The sequence below is a fragment of the Zootermopsis nevadensis genome, unplaced genomic scaffold (genome assembly GCF_977971745.1).
Source record: "Zootermopsis nevadensis isolate Lab colony 2312 unplaced genomic scaffold, Znev_1.0 Znev_ptg000007l, whole genome shotgun sequence".
Classification (NCBI taxonomy): Eukaryota; Metazoa; Arthropoda; class Insecta; order Blattodea; family Termopsidae; genus Zootermopsis; species Zootermopsis nevadensis.
Genome location: NW_028259139.1, coordinates 18,979,083 through 18,995,551, shown reverse-complemented (window position 1 = coordinate 18,995,551; position 16,469 = coordinate 18,979,083). Strand labels below are relative to the sequence as shown.

General features: G+C 39.0%; 1 protein-coding gene across 6 annotated transcripts in view; it reads left to right on the top strand.

Annotated features, from left to right (window-relative positions):
• Window positions 1-15,023, top strand: part of LOC110829765 (uncharacterized) — a 90,775-nt gene extending 75,752 nt beyond the window's left edge. For 5 of the 6 annotated variants that reach the window (XM_087344564.1, XM_087344563.1, XM_087344561.1 and 2 more), the window contains 2 exons: window positions 9,440-9,505; window positions 9,953-15,023. In XM_087344564.1, coding sequence (XP_087200690.1) covers window positions 9,440-9,448 — 9 coding nt within the window. In that variant the 3' untranslated portion in view covers window positions 9,449-9,505; window positions 9,953-15,023. Of the gene's footprint in view, window positions 1-6,133; window positions 6,734-9,439; window positions 9,506-9,952 lie in introns of those variants that run through there. The other variant, XR_015534000.1, reaches the window with a different exon arrangement.
• The last annotated feature ends 1,446 nt before the right edge of the window (window positions 15,024-16,469 follow it).

Here is a 16,469-nt window from a genome sequence, read left to right as displayed (position 1 = left end):
GAGGTGGGCCTTCAGAAAGGCCAGGTCACCTCCGTCCATACCTCGCCGAGCGCTGAGAGTGTTGAACCAGACAATTCTCTCGACCAGTGCCGAAAAGTGAGATCCAATCCTCTCCTCTATCTATCTCTATCCGATTGAAGCCGAAGATCGTCTGAATATTATTTATGAATTCAGTCCGTACCGCGAAGAAAACACTACACCTCACCATTACGAAAATCAGCTGGTTAACCCTTTGAAGCCGAAGCTCGTCTTCATAATATTTACGAATCCAGACCGTACCGCGAAGAAAACACTTCACCTCACCATTACGAAAATCAGCTGGTTAACCCTTTGAAGCCTAAGCTCGTCTTCATAATATTTACGAATCCAGACCGTACCGCGAAGAAAACACTTCACCTCACCATTACGAAAATCAGCTGGTTAACCCTTTGATGCCGAAGAGAGAGAGAGAGAGAAGAGAGAAAGTGGGGGGGAGTAGCGATAGGCACTACTGTAATAAATGGGGGAGGGGTATAAAGTTGGTTGTGGGCTACGAAGGTTCCCAGGCAGTGCCCGCTCGTCCTTCTGGTATGAATAAGTTTAGTGAGGACAAGGGATTTAGGAGACAGGATGGGGTAAGAAATAAGGTAGGGGGGGAGTTGGTTCGGGTCTTTGCGTTAATTTTGAATTTTTTGATGCCGAAGCTCGTCTTCATAATATTTACGAATCCAGACCGTACCGCGAAGAAAACACTTCACCTCACCATTACGAAAATCAGCTGGTTAACCCTTTGATGCCGAAGAGAGAGAGAGAGAGAGAAAGAGGAAATTGGTGGGGGAGAAGTGAGAGACACTTCGATATCTGGGGGGGAGAAAGAGCATCATATAGCTAGAAGGTCCCCAGGCAATGCCCGCTCGTCCTTCTGTTAAGGATAAAGTAAGAGTGAAGGCGTTAGTGTGATGATTGGCATAAAAGGCGGAATTTTGAACTTTATATTAGCAAAAGCTGAGGCTATTAATTTGGAAGTTTAATATATAATTTAGAAGTTCCTACTGAGGGGAGGGGGGTAAATTTTGACGGCGTTAAGGGGTGGTAAATTTTGATTAATTTAAATCGGGAGGGCTGCATGAGAAGCTTGCAGTGGCAACTTGGAACTTGGGAACCATCTCAGCATTTGCTTGAAGACAGAGGAAAACCAAGGAAAACCTGTGTCGAGATGGCCGGTCGCAGGACCTTCCGGGTGCGCGCTGACTACTAGCCAGCGGTCCGGCAGACAAAAGAGAGATTAGTACGACCCCTAGGTTTCCCTAACTTGTGCCATGGGCTTTATTGATAAAGTCAGGTACATCTGGTGCAATAATAAAACACAATGTGATGGATGCAGGTCATCCGTGTTTCCGTGGTCTTCTTCAGCTGATGGTTTCGTGGTCTGGTCCATGGCAGGAGTTCCGCTGGAGCGTCCTCCGATGAACGGCTGGCTAAAATCAGTAGGGTTTTGCCCAAAATGGACTTTACTTTATTTAAATATGTGTAATTTGTTGGGTATGTGCAGGATCAGCCCCCTAGTAGGGCCCGCGGTCGCTGGTATTTATCGTAAATGGGGTCATATTGACCTAACTGCCTAATTTGGGAGTTCTCACTCGCTTGACTTTTAGCATAAAATTTGTTTGCTAGCTTCCTGACATGGTTGCGGAACGTCTCCATGCCAGTTTGCTCATGTAAAATTTCGATTGACGTTACCCTTGGGAGTTTCGTTATAATTCTGAGCACCTTGTTCTGAAAAACTTGGAGCTTACTAATGTGAGTTTTGGCCGCGTGTCCCCATGCAGGGGCCGCGTACGTTATTATTGGGCGGAGGAGTGTCTTATAGATTGTAAGTGCTAGGTTGATGTTGATGGAGGAGGACTTGTTAAGGATTGGGTAGAGTTGGCTAAGCCTATGGTTGGCTCTGCACACTGCTTTACTTATGTGTGATCTGTAGGTGAGTTTGCGGTCCAGGATGACGCCAAGGTATTTGGCTTCATTTACCCGGGGGATGGTTGCTCCAAAGATCTTCAGGGGAGGTACTTCGCTGCGGAGGTGCGACAGCCGTTTAGAGAATAATGTCACCGCGCATTTATGAACGTTAATCTTAATCCTCCATTTTTCAAACCAAGGCTCGAAAGTTGTAATGGCTTTATTCAGTTTATATGCCGCCAACTGTACGCTGCCTGATCGAGCAGTGACGCTCGTATCATCAGCGTAAATCGAGACGGCCACATTATTATCATTTTCTATGATTGGTAAATCATTTATATAAATATTAAATAAAACTGGCCCTAACAGGCTGCCTTGGGGGACTCCTGCCTGAATGGGTCGCCGTGTGGATTCCGAATTTCCATGGACAACCGTGAAGACTCTGTTATTTAGGTAGTTGTATATAATGTGGACAAACTGTGCGGGAATTCCGGCCCTGATGAGTTTAGAAATGAGTCCGGTTGTCCACACCTTGTCGAAAGCTCTTTCTATGTCCAAAAAGAGGGCTAGTGTTGTTTTGTTGTTATTGAATCCCAGGGTAATGCGTTCAATGAGGCGTGTCAGCGCGTGAGTGGTTGAGTGACCTTTTTTAAATCCATATTGCTCCTCCCGTATTAAGTTTAATTCTTTTAGCTGTGCATTTAAGCGTTTCAAGATTATTTTTTCTAATACTTTGGCTAGCGAATTTAGGAGGCTGATGGGCCTGTAATTAAGTGGCGAGGACTGATCCTTGTCCGGCTTGGGAAGCATGATTATTTTAGCAACCTTCCACTGAGACGGGAAGTAGTTGTTTGCTATTGAGGCGTTGAAAAGCGTGGCTATGAATTTGAGGGCTGGTGGGGGCAAGTTCCTCAGAACGATATTCTGTATGCCATCGGGACCAGCTGCTTTGCGCGATTTGAGATGGCGAATTATCCAGCCTAATTCTTTGTGGTTTGTTTTTCTTACCGAAAGGGTTAGAAAATCCCTGACAGTGAGCTCGGTCTGTTGAGTGAAATCACGGTCTAAGTCCGTGTTGGTCGTAAAGATGTCCTGTAGCGTGTCGGCAAAGAGGTTCACCTTTTCGTCATGAGTGACGGCGGATCTACCGTTAAATTTCAAGGGGGGTATGCAGGTGGAGCTGTTTGTTAAACTTTTCGTAATTCGCCAAATATCGCCGTTATTACTGGTGTCTAGCCCTTGCAGCGTATGTTGCCAGGTGTCGTTTAGCTGATTTTTGATGGCCGCGTCTATTTGTTGTTTTAGGGCGTTTATGCGGTGGCGAAGGGCGACGTTGTGCGTCCTTTGCCACGTGGTTCGCAATTTATTACGTTCCTGGATTAGCAGTCGTGTCGACAGTGCTATTTGCATTGAACTGAAGGTCCTGGTTTTGCTTGGAACTGATTGATTGATGGCATGTTGAAGTACGTTGGTAAGGTGGGTGACTGCGGAGTCTATTTCCGGAGGTGTCGCGTTGTTTGCTAAGAGTGTGGTGTTTAAGTTGTTGTTAACCACAGACTGGAAGAGTTGCCAGTTTGCGGCTTTATAGACAAACGTGGTTTTCGGGAGGTCGGTTTGAACTGGGCCACGTATTGTTAGCAGGACAGGTTTGTGATCCGAGTGGGACAGAAAGCCTAAGGTTTTGATGTCATGGTGGGATTGGACGTTGTTTAAGACCGCGAGGTCCAAGACGTCAGCGCTTGCCGGGTCGTTATCCGGAACGTGAGTAGGGTTAATGGGGGCGGCGATTAAGTAGTTATTTTTGTTGTAGTGGTTGAGCAATGTTTGTCCCGGCGCGTTTCTCCTGATGGAATGCCACAAGTTGTGCTTCGCGTTGAAGTCGCCCGCAAGAATAACTTTATTGCCCGTTTGGAGTAGAAGGTCGAGGTCCCTCTCCACTAATTGGCCCGGAGGGTTATAGATCGAAATTAACGTAATCAGTTCCTTGTTAATATGCAGCTGGATCGCAGTGGCTTCCATGTGCTGTAATTTTGGTAGAAGGATTTCCGAATGTTTGATTTCCTTTCGTATTAAGATAGCTGTGCCCCCACCTGGTCGCTCCTCTCTGTCGGACCTGTACACATGATAGTTGGGGCATTTGAATTTCACAGTTGACTTTAGGTGCGTTTCATTCAATAGGGCTATTGGGATGTTGTTTGATTCCAAGTATCTGAAGAATTCGGATTTTTTATTGCGGATGCCCCTGGCATTCCAAAACACTATGTTTGTATTATTAGACAGGGAAGCCATAATTGATGCCGAGCAATTGGGTTAGGAAGGTGTTGAAGATGACAGGGAGGGCACTTTCGTAGGGATGTTGGGCAAACTGGAAGAGCATGGCTGTTAGTGATTGGAGGAGGCACTGGAAAGAGGGATTGGACGTTGGCTCGTATTCATAATATTTACGAATCCAGACCGTACCGCGAAGAAAACACTTCACCTCACCATTACGAAAATCAGCTGGTTAACCCTTTGAAGCCGAAGCTCGTCTTCATAATATTTACGAATCCAGACTGTACCGCGAAGAAAACACTTCACCTCACCATTACGAAAATCAGCTGGTTAACCCTTTGAAGCCTAATCTCGTCTTCATAATATTTACGAATCCAGACCGTACCGCGAAGAAAACACTTCACTTAACCATTAGAAGTCGAATCAGGCGGTACCACATAAGATTTAACAAAAGAACATCCCGGTCAAAGCCTTAAGGACATGACCCAGCGGCAAGGCTTCGATTATATAAAAGAAGATGAATTTTTTGCCCAACTGAGCAATAAGGACTTATGGAAAGAACTGTACTGCATATAAGTCAGACAGCAACATACACATGTCATTTTAAATTAAACTTTTGTAAAAATGTTTAATAATATGCACACATCTTTTATCATTGAGCATAAAGACGAAAAGGTAGAAGCCGATTTTATTCAAGATATGGATAAAGAGAAAATCAAGGACACTTGGTAAGACCTTAATATGGGCATCAGCCTATTATCTGCATTATTAATGTTCTGTTGAACTTTCATCAGTCAGCGTGGTTATCGGGCCATTTCTTAATCTGGTGTCAAAGTCCGTTTGAGTAATTGGATTGATAAATGTGACCTCTCTACATCTGAAAATATCAAGTACAAACGGGAACAGAGCACAAACAACAAACATGTTTTCATCACGCTGCTGAATTCTAGGAATTTGGCGGCGATTCTTGTAGTTGTTCAAAATGCATTGAACCTTAAGAAGCGAACCACTTGAAAAAACTTGCTTGTCAATCAAATTAAATCTTTAAAAACGAAGAATATGTTTACGTAAGTGACGCCATGAACTCGAATGCACGACTTTAACTACTGTCCAGAAATGAAACCTGAGGTCAATGTTTTCACCATGGCCTGGCCAACCAAGACTACAGCCGCTCGTATCTTTGACAGCCGAACATAAGTTTCTTAAAGTTCTGAACGAGATGGCAACTCTCACCTCTGCAAACATAAGCGTGAGAATTGTAAACCATGTTTGATGGCATGATTCCAGAACAACTCGCTTTTAAACTACGAAAAAAAGTCACCACCGGTGCCTCATAGTCTTATGTATGATCCACTTAATATCAGAAACCACTCATTTACAGCAAGTTAGAATACGAAAATGCAGAAGAGGAGATTTCTTGGACAACTGCCACTTGTTCAAAGACGATCTTCAGACAAGGAGTCTCTTCATAAATTTCCCCACCGTTCCTGTTCTTTGCGCATTTCATCACAATACACACAGGGACAACGAACAATGGAGCACCTAGGACGAAGTCGAATTCTTTCTGCTTAAGCACTCTCAAAATTCGCAAAAATATGAATCGGTTTCCACCTCCAAGATTCCTAGGGCACTGGTAAATTCATAAAATTTAAAAAAGTACTCAACGTTCAAAAACATATCAATAGATTTCTGCCCCCCCCCCCTTTCACCATAGTACACTGGCAATTAGGAGTTCCATAAAATTAATTCTAGACTCAACTATTTGTGTTACGGAAACACTGACACACCTATCAATCAATTTAAGTACTACTACACTGCGTACAAATACGTCCACCACAGCTACCTAAAAGCTAAATACATTCGCCATCTGTTGAACAATTTTACAGCCTGCACGGTTTATCGGTGATTTGATTTTGAGAAGTTGGCCGCTCTGCAGGAAGCCATCTTGGATCGTAGTTCTGTTTCCAGCCGAGGTAGATTCCTTTCAGTTCAGAACCTTTTCTCTCTAAAATTGTACAATTAAATATATACAAAACCTTGATTTTGCCCATAGTTTCTTTATGGGTGTGAATGTTGATCTATAACACAAAGGGAGGAACATGGACTGAGGGTGTTTGAAAACAGTGGCTGAGGAGAATATTTGGACCGAAATGGAATGAAATGCTAGGAGGCTGTAGAAAGTTCCACAAGGAGAAGAAATGGGCAGGGCATGTAGCCCCCATTTAAAAGACACACGGGGTTTTGGTAGGCAAACCAAATGGAAAGAGACAACCAGAAGATCTAGACGAGAATGGAATGGCATGGACTGGATTCATCTGGCGCAAGATTGGGACCAGTGGCAGGCCCTTGTGAACATGGTAACGAACCTTCAGGTTCTATAAAATGTTTGGAATTTCTTGAGTGACTGGGCAAATGTTGACTTCTCAGGAAGGACTCGTCTTTTTGGAAGAGGAGGGCTATGTGACATGTCCAATGATGCTACCAAAAGTACCTAATGGAGAAGTCCAGGAAGATTTTAAGGAGAAATGTAAGGAAATTCTTTATTGATGTATTTGGATTTAGAAAAGAGAACCATGATAGTGGCAGAACTTTCTTTTATAACATTATTGCCTCTGTAAGTGAATGATTCATAAAAGCATGAAAATATTTAGTGCTTTTCACAAGAGTGAATGAAGCAGCTCTCCATCATCCAATGTTCTTGTAGCATATCAATCAGACTACAGATGTAACAGTGAATTAAGTGGCACTCATGGTTAAGGTCGATATTGCAGTTATTATACAAAAGCTGTTCATTTTAAGGTTCATCCACCCTCCCCCTCCTCATGGTGCTCTGTACTCTCGAAATGTCGGTGTTTACTCCAGTAAACTACCTTACATGGTTGGTAGCCCTAGAAGAATTCATTATAGGCCATAGTCAATGTTGGTTGGAACATAAAATCATGAAAATATGTACCTAATTTCTACTAATGTTATCTTTTCAATTATCTTAACTTTTAAAATGATTTTCCTGTGATAGCATAATACCATAGCAATTTAAGTAAAAGATTTTGTGAAACCATATCCATGTTGTGATGTTTTCTTATTCGTGCACATGCCATTGAAAATAGTTAACAGGATCTGCACAGATTTTTGAAGCTTGAGAAATTTGTCTTAACTTCATACAAGGCACATATTTGTACATGCCAATAACTTCACTGTCATGAATATTCCTCTTAGTTATTTGTCAGATTATTGTCTTCGTACACTGAGGTCGAACTTCACGTAGATAATACGAAAAATCTGAGTTTTTGTTACATTGAATATTGTTCCAGTCAAGTGTGTTCTGGCATGCAGTATTCAACTTCTTCATTCATGGTTTATTTAATGATGCTTTCAGTTGTTCAGATTATATACTGTCAGATGACAGGATGGAGATACTATCCTGGCATTGACCTGGAGAGACTGAGGAAAATCATGAAACACCTCTGACAGGATAGCCTGCCTCTGGCTGAGATTTAAACTTGGGGTTATCATGAATATGGAGCAGAAATTCTAACTGATTGACTGCATCATTCAGTGGCTCTCAGTAAAGATGTTGCATAATATAATGTTATAATTTGTCAGACACTGAAAGTTGCTCATGTAGAATCAAACAAATTTCATCATTAAATCATTTGACTGTCACCGAGCTTGTTAACTTAATTCCTCTTATTGCCCACATGGTAATTAAATTCAGTTTATAAGGACACGGCATCACAACTGCTTGCTATCCCTACAAAGGTGGTAGGACCTGTTGGCCTCCTCTATGTCCAGTAAAGGGAATTGGCAGTTACTGTACCCCATGACAGTATGTATCAGGCATTGTAAGAATCCTCATAACTTTTATGCTTGAAAATGACAGGCAGTTTGTGAGAATCAAGAAACAGAATGGGTACAAGTAGACGTTATAAAATTCAATTTGAAATGTGCAACAAATTGTAGGATAGTATTAAAAATATATTAAAATTGGCCGTCAATCACAATATAAGATAATTAAAAGATTAAAATATCATTTTTTTCGTTCCGTATCGAGTACTCGATTTACATATGGAACATTTACGACATGTTTCGGCTATATATAGCCGTCATCAGGTGTTATATTATAAACTTTTTAACTGAATTACTGATTTTTAATGCATTTTAGTTTTCATTTTTCTTATCATTTTCTCGTCCTTCATATTGTATCTTCATCCGTTGTTGTGTCACAAGTCACTAATATGATTGTATTTCGTAGTGATGCCAATGTTGTGTATATTGGACCGAGAAGTAAAGGTTTCAAAACTATTAATGAAAATTGAATATAGAAAACAAAATAAATAGATGAATGTAATCATATAAACTTAATATATTTTTAATACTATTTAAATAAATCACAATATGACGCACGTACAATATCTTTTAAATTGTAGGATATATATTCATGTGTCTCTGAGTTTATGTTGGCATGACTGTGTCACAACACGCGTATGCTTCGTAGTAAGATTGTATTATTTGGAGCCAAGTGTGAATAAGTAGACTTGGTTAAGTTAATGGTGGCTTTTATTAACTGGCTATTCTTCCTTACACCTCAAATATGAATGTTTTGGTGGAAAGTAATGTTTTCTTGTGTTATAGTCCTGTTAATATCTGACTGAAGTCATTCAAATGTTTCTTCAGCCAGAGTATGACATATGATTCTTGAAGGATGTTGTGACTTTGAATGATAGAGAATGTTATGGTCTATTTTAAGACTTAATTAATTAACTTCTCATAGATGTAAATTCACAAAAAAACTTTTGTTTTTGTAATTTATTGGTGTGTTTATTACTAAAAATTACTGAAATGCACTGTTTAAGTTAGACCATATTTTTCTGTCTGCCTGTCCACAATTAATGTTCAAGAACTGCTGAACAGATTTCTCCAAAATGTAATATTGGGAAATTGTCTTAAAATTTGTCAGCACCTTTCAATTGTTGTTTGTTTCGGACAATATTAACAGGCACTTTGCACATGGTAGTGAGTGGATGTGGAATTCCTCATCCATTCACAATGGCCAAAGGTAAAATTATAGTCATCAGAATTGTTATGTTGTGTATATATTTCCTAACTTGTTTGTGATCAATTTCTTTGGCGGTTCTCTCATAGGTTTGATTACATGTATTTTTTCCATTGTTCCTGGTCTCGTCTTTGTTCAGTCAGTATTTTGAAAACTTGATTGTGCTTTTCTCCTTTACAGAAAATGTAAATATTCTTGGGTCAGATGACGCCACAACATGCATCGTTGTTGTTCTCCGTCATTCAGGTAAGTGTTTAAATTATAAGTTGCAGTAACTGTCGTACTGCAGCACAACATATTAGACGGTATAATATGGAGTAAAATAGGCAGCGGAATTCACCATAAATCTGTCGGTGCCCCAAACATATTTATACTGATCTGAAAATCTGATGTATTGGAACCTGTCCTTTTTGAAATGAATCCAGTTCACATCCTGGTGAGACAAGTACTAGATGCTGAGGAATAAATTAATGCTGTGCATTTCATTGTTTATGTAATTGTCTTTAGTTAGTGTATCTGGCACAGTCAATTTAGCAGAAACTTTATGTAGTTACAAATTGATACACCATAACCAACATCCAGCTTCTCCTGTTGAGAATGCCTGTCTCTTCACCTGACCGCTCTTCATTCTTGGTCTTCCAGTATGTTGTCTTGAAGGCGTAGTTAAAGAATGATGACTGGCTGTCATTACAGGATCAGGAGCTGTGGCAGTAGCGCATTTGGATGGTGCTGGAACAGATGAGGGTGTTATGAACGTGATTCATAGAGTCCAGGAATTAGCCTTGGGTTATCCTGAGGGAGAGCCACGGTGGTCTAGCGGTTAGAACGCTGGCCTTGTAATCCTGGGGTCTCGGGTTCGATTCCCGGCGGTGCCCGAATTTATAACTTGCGTTGGGCAAGGCCGTGGTCTAGGCAACACGGAGTTTTCCTCCGTGGCATCCCAACAATTACTCCATTCACACACAGAAGAAGGCAATGGCAAACCACTTCTGGATCATCTGCCAAGAACGTATATGAACAGGTCCCAGTCCGAGAAGAGAAAAGGATGGAAGGATCCTGTTCATATGGACCTGTCGTCAGACAGAACACTAAATAAAAATAAAATAATATCCTGAGGGACGTCTAGAATTGCAGTTCATTGCTGGTTTTTTCTGATAGCCATAATTATTCGGAAGGGTTGTTCCGCAGTATCATGAGTAAGTCATTATTTATTTTCCTTTGGAACAGTTGCATATGTGTTGCTCGCCATATACAGTCTGCTTTAGATTTTAAAGGCAAATTGTCAGTGATCACATTAACATATCCAAATTGAATGAAGTTCTTAACATGCATCCTCCCATATGAAGCTATGCAGAGATATAGAAGGCTGTATGAGGGTCACCCCAAAAATAATGCTTACCTTTTTAGGCACATTAAAATCCCTATAGAGAGCCTATTAGAATCACTGTAAATCCATTTGTATATGTAACAACTTGAGGAAATCTGAACAGATTTTTTAAAAAATTTAGTATTGTGAATTTAAAAAGAATTGTTGAGGAAGTTCAGTTTTGGTTTGAAGTGAACATTGATAATGGTCACTGTATATTTTCTAAGAAAGATGTGATTACAATTGAAATTTGTAGTTCGTATCACATTTTAAGCAGGGAGATGTTATTACATTTTTGATTGTGAAGTGATAAGATCCAATAGAGATGATGGTGATGTTTGTGTGCATACAATAGAAAGATTGGTACAAAGCTCGGGGTCCACAGTGGCCGCGTGGGCCTTGTGCCACTTGGTTGCTGGGACCGTGGGTTCGAATCCCACTCAAGCCATGGATGTTTTTCGGTGTTGTGCTGTCCTGTGTACAGGTAGAGGCCTTGCGACGGGCCGATCCCTCGTCCAAGGAGTCCTACCAAAATGTCTACAGATCAAGCCAATGAAAAGTTGGGACCCGCAGTGCTCAGGCACTTGAAGAACGGGTCGTTCCCAGTATCCCCAATATCCAGGTACAAAGCTCAAATTGGTAACAACTTGGACCTGAATTATAATTAATATTAATTTTATCATTAAATAAACAGATCTGAAATATGTAGAGTACCTGATAGTGGTCATATGAAAGTCCAATGCATTGTAAATAATTCCTCTAAAGAAATTATGAGGGTGTGTTAACAGAGAGTTGCAATATTTTTAATCACTTTTTGTTTCTATGGCAAAGAACTGAAACACAGACTTCTTTCTGTTTCTTTATTTCAGCATCTAAAACATAAAGAGAAGTGTTGGTAAATATCTGGTGGAACATTTCTTCAGCAAGTAGCATATAAATGTTACTGTTTAAAGAACATGTTAAAATTGATTGCTTTTATTTATGGTTTGGCTGTTTTTCTGATCAGATCAGTGTTGACTTTGTACCAGCCAATATATTACTTAATTCTCATGACTTTATCACTATAATTTCCTTAATTGCATAATAGTCCTTCATTTTTCTGACAGAATATGCTGAAATTATATAGAAAAAGCTATGTTAGAACAGAATAGAGAAACGAATTTTCTTTTGACTTATAGGAACAGAAGTTTAGTAAAACCACTAAAGGTGTGGCCTAATACCTGACAGGATTATGATGATGGTGATTTGATAACAATATTTTTGATACAATATTTTTATTTTCCGTCTATACACAAACTTAAAATAATGTTGTTTAAAATTATTTAAAATTATAACATTCTCAGTAGACACTGCATCTTGTTACATTTTTTGTATCGACGACATGTTTCAATGTGTATCACATCATCATCAGGTCTATCAATTTTAATATATTTTAAAAACTGTTGTACATTTTGTGTTGCGTTTATTGATTATTTTAATTTGTTTAATTTTAAGTTTTTTGTCTCTTCCTTTTGATTTGGAGGTTGTACTTGGATGTTTTATATCTGTAAAATTAATTTTCAAGTCGTGATTTTGGATATTGACATAGGAAATATAATAATTTAAAGAGTTAATACGTAATACAACGTAATAAAATGTAAATGAATCATAATAAAATGTAGTAAAAGGTAGTAAAACATACCGGGTTGTAATTGATGTGTTGTGTGTCCGATATTAAATTCTGCGGTTGCTGAACACCGCTTCAACTTGGAGCACAAGATACAGCTAGAGGAAACTTCTATCCTCTCCTCAAAAACCGGCTACATGGATCGGTTAATCAGGGAAGCCATCGAGATCGAACTTCATCCTGATAACTTTAACAGGGAAGATGGACTTCACCTGAGCCGGTCCTGGAAGCCTCTGATCCACACACTCCGAGGACTCCGAGAACGAGCAAGAGTGCGCCGCCAGAACCAACCAGACCACTAACTCGGCCCCTTTCAGGGCCTTTATCCATACAACTAAACTCACCTTTCTCTCTCTACTTTCTCTCCCTCTCCCACTCTCGCCCACGTGCTACCATTGGTCCACTCCCATACCTGCTCCCATTGGCTCGGGGCAGGCTACACCTTTCACTTCCCTGCCTATAAAATCCAACTCCTCACACCCTATTGGCATATTCATCGCCCTGATGACGGAGGCAGTATGACCTCTGAAACGTTGGTTAACATCGACCAGACTACACAGCGCAATAACCCAGAAGACAGAAATCTTCATACTCACCGCTGTGAGAACCTCAAGTCTTACATTTTATATATTCCATCATAATATTACTAGCCAAAGTACATGTTGGCTTGACTTTTTATTTATAAAATGCAGAACCACTCTTTTCAGTAATGAAATAACAGATTTTACATAAAATTGCAGAAAAAACTGGAAATACTGCATTAAAAGAATGAGGATCAGAAAAATATAATTAATATGTCAGTTCAGTGAAGGGAATTAGTGATGTTGACCCCTAAAGTGTTCGAAGCTTTTTTGATTTTAATTTTGATGTATCCTGTAATTTGTTTTGTTTGCTGATGTGGTATGCCTCTAAATCACGATAGATCCAAATATCTTTTTATACTTATTTTGCTAATGCAGTATTAAATAATCCACTAATCTGTTAGGCAGTCAGACATGTATGTGGCTCCAATGTGTGACATTCAGAAAGCCTTAATGTACTTAATTAAATGTAAGTGAAGTTGCATAATATATAAAGCAAAAATCTTATTTAAATATTTTGGAATATCTCGAGATATTCCAAAAGCAGGGAAACTTGTGAATTAGGAGAGTCTGAACGTTCTTTGTTCTTTAGGCAGTGTTCTGATTAACACAGATACTTCCTTTCAGATAAAAGAAATTACTCACTACATGCCCAATATAGGAATAATCAAAATCACAAGTCCATATTTGATTTTACTAGTGTGGTCTACTAGGTTATGTCCCTGAAGATAAACATGATATGTTCAAAATTATGTGGAGTAACATATTCTCTCCAATTTCAAGGTAGAATATTGAAGTGATATATTATTCCAAAACCATACAACCATTTACAAGACTGCTCAGCATCCTAACCTAGAGGACCACAATCCACACTGTCACCACTCTGAAAACCTAAAGGTTCATACAAAAACTGCTGATTTAGCTGACTGAATTAATTGAAGAGTTTGCCCACAACAAAACTGCCTTAAACAAAAATGTGTTATAAACACCAGATTAATGCCACGCCACGGTCGTCTAGCGGTTAGAACGCTGGCCTTGTAATCCTGGGGTCTCGGGTTCGATTCCCGGCGGTGCCCGAATTTATAACTTGTGTTGGGCAAGGCCGTGGTCTAGGCAACACGGAGTTTTCCTCCGTGGCATCCCAACAATTACTCCATTCACACACAGAAGAAGGCAATGGCAAACCACTTCTGGATCATCTGCCAAGAACGTATATGAACAGGTCCCAGTCCGAGAGAAGGATGGAAGGATCCTGTTCATATGGACCTGTCGTCAGACAGAACACTAATAATAATAATAATAATGACATTGTACATGATTAAGAATGAAGCCAAAATTATATGCATAGTGTAGGATATAGGGATATAATGCATAATGAAAGTATAATTTTATTAATTTTTGTACTTAGCATTCTGATTCTAAGAAGGTATTATCAGTGCAGAATATTCTACTCCAAAGCCTTGTAGCCAGATACATTTTTCGTCAGTCCATTTCGTATCATATTGTATGATGTTTTATTAAAACAGTGGAACTTTAAGCAACTTCACATCGGTAACGGTGACCATGATATGTGCAACGTCAGTCAAAATGCAAGTGTTCATGAGTTTATGGTGCAAGTTAACACTGTTGTTGTTTCTCAACATGACGTTGGCAGGAGGGAGTGTGATTATGAACTATGACACTCCATCTTGCCTCATTGTCTGTGACTTACACAGATGCCACTGACCATGTAGTGAAATGCTCACTGTTGCGCAGTCAGACACATACAGGAAAGTTTCATTTTAAAATAGTTAACACTGGACAAATGTTTTGAAAAGGATTATACATAGTAGAATAAGATATGCAAGTTTGTTTCACTCTGTTTTCATATCTAAAATGTCTTATTTCTGCTTAGGTTAGGTGAAATATGGATGGCATTCTGCCTATGAAAAAGACCGAGCTTTTGTATATCGTGAAGTATTCTTTGAACATGCCAATGTAATGTCTTCTGACAGAGAACAGATTCCATCGCATTCGAAGACAATAGTACGTGACATTTTGATATTCGTCTGTAATTTTTATTTTGTTGTCATTCAGAGCAAAATAGCACTACTGAAATTAACACTGATATTGTGACTGTGTAATAAACATCTTATAATTAAGAGTTTTAAATATTGAATATTAATTTGTTAGTTGTTATCCTCTGAGGTATCAGTACATTTCATTTCTAGAAAGACTGAAAAACAGTTGGTTCTAAATTATTTTTAATTTCCAAGTGAAGCCGCATCCTGTATCTCGACTGTAATGAATTTTAACTAAGTTGAGCTGAAAATACATCATGGAACATTTAGAGAAAACATATTTATCCCTACATTTTTACAGCATTTGATTTGATTGTCTAAGCAGAATTTCAGTGTTAATTCCAAAACTCTATCTTCTTGTTACCATTATCAGTTTTTATATTTTCTAATTCTGGATTTATGCCCCAAGGGCACATGCACTTTAGATGTAGATTTCTTTATCCTTGCCAGGAATGTAAAATGATACATAATAATGAGAGAAATTGTGTTCTTAATTTGCCTGACAACTGTATGTATGGCCAAGCAGTTTGTAGTACCTGGAAAAGATCAGTAAGTCTCGACCATGGGGTAAGATGTTTTGCTGTTCTACCTGTGAGTCAGCTGCACTGAACTATGAGACTTCATGCACCAAAATGCAGTGTATGTAACAAAACATGATTGCTACATATGTTGCAGCTGTGACTTTGAACTGTAGCGTATAAAAGCAAAGTAATTGGATGTCTCTTGCATCATAATTACCTGATATGTGAAAATAAAAATTGGCCACTTCTCATATCATCCTGGAAGGAGAAATTTATGTATACAAACAAGTTTGAAATAGAGTCAACTGAATAAAAATTTTCTTGGATATTATCCATCGTCTAGTAAATATAAAACGTAGACTAGACGATGGATAATATCCAAGAAAATTTTTATTCAATTGACTCTTCACCATCGTCAAGAAGTTTTAGATCTGATTTGAAATAGAGGTTTGTCAATACAAAATCAGACTGAATTTTTACGTTTCTTAATTTGGTCTGTAAGAGTGAGAGAAAGGAGAAATACGTAAATGAAACTGAATCACAATATTTTAGATACAAGAGTGTCATATATATATAATATTGAAATTATAAGTCATGTTGTTTGTGAGGAAGAGGAAAGATGTTTATTGCGTGCTCATATATCAATTGCGAGTGTAAATGAGTATGTCAAAGCTATTTTATATTAGTTATGTTTGTATTACAAGCTCTTCATTTTTTTATCTTGGCTATTGAAATATTTTAAGGTCTTGAGTGAAGCAGGATTGACTTGAAAGAATTTGCCCTTCCCGTCAAGACAACCATTACAAAGTGTTTGGAGTTTCGTGATTAATTCATAGATGGCATCGCATAATAGTTTGCTTCCTTCAATCTATTAATTTGGAACATTCTTCATCAAACCACGGTTTATTTTGCTTTCTCCTGTAGTATCCTAGTTTCTCTTTGGCTGAAATTTTGATGCAGTTTCTGACATTTTCCCACTCCCTGTTGATGTCTACACTGTCATTATCCTCATTTGT